We start from the raw sequence: 7,034 nt of genomic DNA, 5'->3' as shown, positions 1-7,034 counted from the left end.
GCCTCTGTGACTTTGATGTGCATCACGCTGCGTTCCACAGAAGTGACCCCAATGTCGGTCCTGCCAGCAGCGAAGCACATGGGGCACAACCTTTTTGGTCTTTGCTGACGTGATGAGTGAAAGCGCGCGGAAGCTTCCTTTCGTCTGTGCCCTGGAATACTTTTTCATTATGGCTTCGATTGGTGTTTCTCTGAGTTTAGACTTTGAATTTGCAGTTTGCTGGTTCTTCTCTTTCTTCTTGGCAATTGGTCTGTGTCGATTCTCTCTTCCTGGATCCTTTGGGTAATTTCTGCTTTCCTGGAAATTCACTCATTTCCTCGCGGTTTTTCTGATTTAGTTGGACAGAGTTGGGTGGTAGTCTTCTTTGTTCTTCTCTGGTTACTTGTCTGTTCCCCTCGTCTCACTAAGCGCCTGCCCTATGCCCAGCACTATTATTGGCTCTGGGGATATAGTAGTGGGGCCAGACCAATGAAAAGCCCTGTTTTTTTTTTATGGAGTCCACAGACAATTAAAAAAAAAACATACGTAAAATGTATGGACAGGTAGATGGTGATAGTGCTAGGGGGAAAAAACAACCCGAGGGCACCAGAGAGTTTAAGGTGGAGTGCAGTTTAGAATCAGGTGGTCAGAGAGGGTCTCCGTAATGGGTGACTTGAAGGAAATAAGGGAATAAGCCGTGTGTTTATCCCCGAGAGGAGGCAGGAGCCTGCTGGTGCGGGTCGTGTATTAGTCTGGCTTCTCCAGAGAACCAGAACCAACAAGACATAAACATAGGAACAGATTTACTCTAAGGAATGGGCTCCTGCAGTTCTGGAGGCTGAGAAGTGCCAAGGTCTGCAGTCGGCAAGCGGGAGACCCAGGAGAGCTGATGGTGTAAGTTCCGGTCCGAGTCCAAGTGTGAAGGCAGGAGAAGACCAATGTCCCAGCTCCGAGACAGGCAGGCAGAGAGGGAATTCCGCCTTCTTCTGCCTGCCTGTTCTGTTCTGTTCACCCTTGGTGGACTGGAGGAGGACCACCCACATCGGGAGGGCCATCTGCCTGATTCCGGCTACCGATTCAAATACAAATCTTATGCAGAAACACCCTCCAGACACGCCCAGAAATAACATTTAGCCAAATATCTGCGCCCCTGTGGCCCAGTCAAGTTGACACATAGAATGAGCCACCGCTGTTGGAATGGGATGAACCAAAGGGAGAAGATAAGGGATTTGATCGGAGACGATGCAGGGGAAGGTTTCGGCTGCTGCTCTGAGTGAGTCGGGAGCCATTGAGGGTTTTGAGCAGAGGACTGACATGATGTGATGTAGATTCTCACAGGATCACTCTGGCTGCTGTGTGGAGTGTAGACAGAAGGGGTTGACCAGGGGGGAGACTGCTGCAAGGATCCTGCTGGCTTGGACCAGGGTAGGAGCAAAGGAGGCAGCAGGAACTCCAAGGAAGGAAGGAAGGAAGGAAGGAAGGAAGGAAGGAAGGAAGGGACAATGGGGTTTGCTAATGGATTGGATATGGGGTGTGAGAGAAAGAGGGGGCCAGAGATGCCCTGGGACTCCCATGTGAGCACCAGAAAGATGGAGTTGTATTTGCCGAGGTCAGGAAAACCCTGGGCAAAGCTGGTTTGGGGGGAAAGATCTGGATTTTAGTTCAGGGCATATTAAATTTGAAATGTCTATTAAATTTCCAGTTGGTGATGTCAAGTAGACAGTTTGGAGATTTGAGCCTGGAGTTCAGGTGAGAGATTGAGGCAGGAGAGTCCTCAGTGTATAGGGTGTTTAAATCCTTGGGGGGAAGATAAGATCTTCAGGGGTGAGTAGAGACGGAGAGGAGAAAAGGATGCTGGGAAGGCGGGGAGGGACCTGCCGAGAAGCCTAAGGATGAGGAGGAACGGGTGAGAGGCTGGACTGTCCCGGAAGCTGGAGGAGTGAATGCTGCCAAGAGGACGAGCAGAAGGAGGACCAAGAAGTGACCACGAGATGTAGCAACGTGGAGGTCTGTGGTGACCTTGACAAGGCAAATTCTGCAAAATAGTTGGGACAAAAGCCTATCTGGAGAGGTTACGGGACCGTGGAGAAGTGGAATTGCTGAGCATAAGTACAGATAACTTCCAAGTGGCCACTTCCTCCTTATTTTACCAGATTCACCAACAGTTAGGATGTTTCATTGCTTTTCAAAAAGAACCAGAAATTGGGTTTATACATTCATTTCTTCCTTTTACTATTTTGAATTTCATTTCAGTCTTAATTTATCACTTTCTGATGCCTTCCTTGGGTTTTTTTTGTTTGTTTGTTTGTTTGTTTTTTGTTTTTTTAACTTGGGCTTATTTTGCCTTTCTTTTCTAATTTTTTTCAGTTGGGTGATTAATTCCTGTTTTTCTTGCTTATTAATATCAATATTTAAAGCTATAAATTTTCCTCCAAGCATCGCCTTGGCTGCATCCCACAAGTTCTGAGCTGTAATATTTTTATTTTTATTGTTGTCTAGTCATTCTATAGTTTTTATTCTTTGCTCTCTCTTTGACTTGAGTTATTTTAAAGAATTTTAAAACTTTTTAATGGTAGAGTTTGTTTTGTTTTGTGGTTTTGTTAATAATAGTTTCAAATTCTGGTATATTGAGATTAGAGAGTGTTGTTTTATTTCTACTTTTTGGAATTTATTTGCTTTGTAGCCTGATAGTCATTTTGTGGGTGTGTGCATTTTCAACAGTATTTAAACAGAAGGTAGATTCTGTTAATACACACATACACACACACACACACACACACACAAAGACACACACACAATGTTATTAATCTGATTAATTGGCTCCTTATATCCTTATTTGTGTTTTTGCCATCTTCATCTCTAATGGACTGAAAGAGGTGAATTAAAAGGCACTAATACTCGTGCACTCTCATGCTCTCTTTTTCTTTCTGCTTTTCCAGCAGTTCTTGCTCAATGAACGTTGATGCTGTGTTATTTGGTGCATAGACATGCATTACTTTTTTTTTTTTTTAAGATTTTTATTGGGGAATTGGGGGAAGGGGAACAGACAAGTTGCTGTCGTTTTGTTCTTCAGTCTAGTTGTGGAGGATGTTGCTTCACTGGCCCAAGTTGGCACCATCATTGCGCTCTTCTCTGGCGAGGCAGATCAGTCACCGGCTTCTGGATGGCCACTCACTGCGGCTGCTGGCCGCTCACGCTGGCTGCTAGCCACACACGGTAGCCCATGGCAATCCACTGCCACAGGGACTGCAGCCCACGCCGTCACCGGTGACTCAGGCAGCCCAGCTCCAGGTTGAGCTGTTGTTCAGCATCTTAGCTGTGGAGGGCAGTGTTACTGGCCCTCATATGTGGGATCCGAACCGGGGCCCTCTGGCATCCCAAGCGAGTTCTTAACCATCGCGCCACTCGGCCGGCCCGACATGCATTACTTTTAGATCCTCATGGTGACTCTCATCCTTGACCCCCACACAGTGCCCTTCTGTTTCTCATTAAATATTTCTTGCCTTGACTTCAGCTTTACCTAATAATCAGGTCAAGACCCCTGGTTTTTCATGGTTTGCATTTGTTTAATATGTTTCTGCCCATCTTTTTTTTTTTATTTGGTAAAACACATAACATAAAATTTACTATGTTAACCATTTCTAAGTGTACAGTTCAGTGTCATTAAATCATATTGTTGGGTGGCCATCACGAGAAATTTTTCATCTGCCCATTCTTTTATATTAAACCTTTCTGAAGCACTCTACCTTCAGCAGATTTTGTTTGTAATCCAGTCTGAGAGTCTTTTTTCTTTTTAGCAAGTGTATATGGCTCATTTAACATTTACTGATATGGCAGATATATTTGGTCTCAGTCCTGTCATCACGGTTTATTATATGCTTTCTGCTTTTATATGTTTTGTGGGGGTTGTTAATTTTTGCCATATGGCCTCTGTTTTCTTTTTTTGTGTATATTCTTCTTACATTTTGGAAAGCTGTGTTTTTCATCCCATGGTTATCTTCATAATTATACTGTCATATGATACCCTTAATCCTCTATTTATTTAGAATGTTTATTTTCTCCCTGGTATGAATGATTTCCTCCCCTTTTCTACCTTCCATTAAATGATTTTAGTTGATTCTATCATATTTTATATTATTTTTCTACTTACCTTTGTATCTCTAATTTTACGTACATCTCTAAATGATTCTGTATATCTGCAACTATAAATGAATAAGATATTGTTTATGTATATTGCCTCCCTCCGTCTCACCTCTACCTCTCCTGTTATTTATATCTGTTCTCTGTTTTCTCTTTCATCCTTTTCTATGATAGTCACAATCTTTAGATTTGTTTCAGACACAGTCCTACAGTTAAATAGATTCTCACTGCCAGTGCTTTGGCCAGAGCTACTCCATCTACACTTGGGTATCCTAAGTGTGTCCTCTAGTAATTTATATAAGAAGGGCTCATGGGAACTATAATTCAAAAACATATGATTTCGCAAAAAGTTTTTCTGTTGACTTTATACTTAAAAAATGGTTCCTATGGGCTTCAAATTCTTGGTTCATTCATTTGTTCAACAAATATTTATCAAACCCCTACGATATGCCAGTTACTGTTCTAGACCTCGGCAATACAAAAATGAACACAACACATAAACACCTTGGCATTCTTGTAGCTTACTTTGTGGTTGGGGGAGACAAACAATAATCTGGACCCGTAAGTACAACGTGAGGTGTGCTGGACAGAGATACATGCTGTGGAGAAAGATAAAGCAGGTGGTGGGGGACTAGGACCTAGTTTTTCTGTGAAGCAGAGGAGAAGGCTCCATGGACTTGCTCATCCTGAGGTGCCATGCACACATTCCCAGTGATGCAGAGCGGGCGCTTGGCTCAGCCCCTTGGAGTATGACTCACTCCAGAAAGATGGGCTGTGCTGGCTTTGTCGGAGCCCCTCCCTCAACTTCCCCCCATCCCCTGCTAACATACACTGGAGCTTGGTCAAAGGTGTTTTATCAGTTAAGAGCTTTAATCTGATACAAGTAGCCAGAAACCCAGACGCACTGGTGTGGATGGAGGTGGGCAGTCGGGGGCCACCAGAACCAAGTCTCTCTCTGCTTTCCATCCCACCTGCATTAGTGAGGTCCTTCATTCTCGCGCTCTCACTAGATTCATATCCCCTTCCCAGTAGACTTCCACTTTCACGGCATTGGCCAGGTGGGGTCATGTGACCACCCCTCTCTGCGAGGGAGACTGGGAAGGTGAGTATTTGTGACTGGGAAATTGTCCTATAAATGGATATAAGACAGGAAATTCACAATGCCTGCCACAGATGGAGTTTGTGTTTCTCTTCCTCGCTGTCCTTGTTTGGAGGTGACTTGAGGGAAGAAAGGACTAAGGCAACTTGACCCTGCCAATCAAAGCTGCCAGTGCTCCATGGGTCAGTGTTTACACCCCTGATCCTGCCCCACTGGTCTCCTGGCCTGTCCCTGTGCCAGCAGGGCCCTGCTTTCCTCTCCATGGCTTTGTATGATATGGTCGTGTCCAGTGGTGTGACTCCAAGATTCATAATGGGGTTTTTTTATAATTATGAATGGTATCTGTATCCATTCTTAATATTTTTTAGTTTGTTGTAGCAAGGGTGACCATATAGTTTATCATCAAAATCTGAATACCTTTGAGTGTGAAAGGGGAACAATATTAAAAATGATGTCAGAACAACAGGTGTTAACTGGGACTGTCCCAAGCCAAGACATATAATCAATCACCCTGGTAAATGTTGAGGTAAATGAACACTGTTGGTTTTCTAGGTTGATCTGATGTCTCACAGATTGAAAATTGTATCTTTATATCTGCACTCTCTGTTCTAATAATTAGCCTGTTGATTCTGTTGGATTTTCTATGTATCTCATCTGCAAATAATTGTAATTTGAGACCTTCTGTTGCACTCCTGACACTCTGTACTTTTCTTGTCTTATTGCGTGGGGCAGGAACGCTAGTGCTATTAATATATGGAACCATCGTGTCGACAGGCTTCCTTGTCTTGCTTCCAGTCTGAAAGTCAAACCATTCTCAATATCCAGAAGACAAAGACAAGTCATGGGCTCAGAGAAAAACTGGCTTCTCCTGGTACTGAGGTCTGAGAGAAATGTCCCCAGTGTGTCCCCATGGAGGAGACACCATGTGATATTTTGTTTCCTTCTGCCTCCCCAGAAAACCCTTTCGTCGTGCCTCAGGATGGGGGAGGTGAGACCCGAAGCACCCGGTGCCGCCTCCAAGAAGAACAACGTCAACAGAGACGCCAGGGAGAGCCGAGGTGGCCGCGGTGGTGGCAGAGAAGGAAATGCCACCTGTGCCCAAAACCCCCTTCTGCAGACTTCTAAGATCAGGAGCAAACTCAGGGGCAGGGGTCTGGAGTGCAGGGGAGGGGATTCTGAGCCACCCGTCCGCAAGCAATAGTCCCATTTTGGGCTGGTGGCTTCTGAGAGGTGACACCATTTTGGACTCGAGATGACCAACACAAAGCTGCTCCGGCCGATTCAAGCTGGAAGGAGTTAGGTCTCTGCGTCGTGTCCGTTCCCTTGCCTCTGTTTCCTCCAATAGTGGCTGTGGGCCTCTCTGTGTCAGAATATTGAGTGTGAGTGTGTGTGTGTGTGTGTGTGTGTGTGTGTGTGTGCGCGCGCGCGCGCACATGTGTGATTTGGGTGTTCTTTTGTTTGTTTGGTTGGTTGGTTTTTATTCCCTGATGGGCACATGTCACGTTGTGGTGGGGGTCCTCGCCAGCGTCCTGGGTTCAGCTTTTTGCTGTAGCTGGCAGCTGGGAACCAGATGGAGTCGGGGAGCGCCGATCCCAGCCCTGCTGTGTCTCTGGGGACGCTGGGGATTTGAAAATGCCAGGAAGAGTTTGTTCTTGTGGATGTCATTCCCATAGCAACAGTAATGATAAGGGTGGTGTCTTGGGCCATCCACGGGGCGGGCACTAGTTTGGGTGTCTTTATGCACATCCTCTCTCACCACCTGGGAGGAGGTGTGATGAGCCCCCTGCAGGAACCGATCAGAGTGGGTATAGTGCTG

The 7,034-nt window shown here is 45.3% G+C and overlaps 1 protein-coding gene across 3 annotated transcripts in view; it reads left to right on the top strand.

The window, feature by feature from the left end:
• SHISAL1 (shisa like 1) overlaps positions 1-7,028 on the top strand; it is a 77,819-nt gene extending 70,791 nt beyond the window's left edge. For all 3 annotated transcript variants that reach the window (XM_019651688.1, XM_019651689.1, XM_019651690.1), the window contains exon 5: positions 6,174-7,028. In XM_019651688.1, the coding sequence (XP_019507233.1) occupies position 6,174 (1 nt within the window). In that variant the 3' untranslated portion in view covers positions 6,175-7,028. The remainder of the gene's footprint in view (positions 1-6,173) is intronic.
• Positions 7,029-7,034: the final 6 nt, after the last annotated feature.

The sequence above is a fragment of the Hipposideros armiger genome, unplaced genomic scaffold (genome assembly GCF_001890085.2).
Source record: "Hipposideros armiger isolate ML-2016 unplaced genomic scaffold, ASM189008v1 scaffold_164, whole genome shotgun sequence".
NCBI lineage: Eukaryota > Metazoa > Chordata > Mammalia > Chiroptera > Hipposideridae > Hipposideros > Hipposideros armiger.
This window is presented reverse-complemented; position numbering and strand designations above follow the sequence as displayed.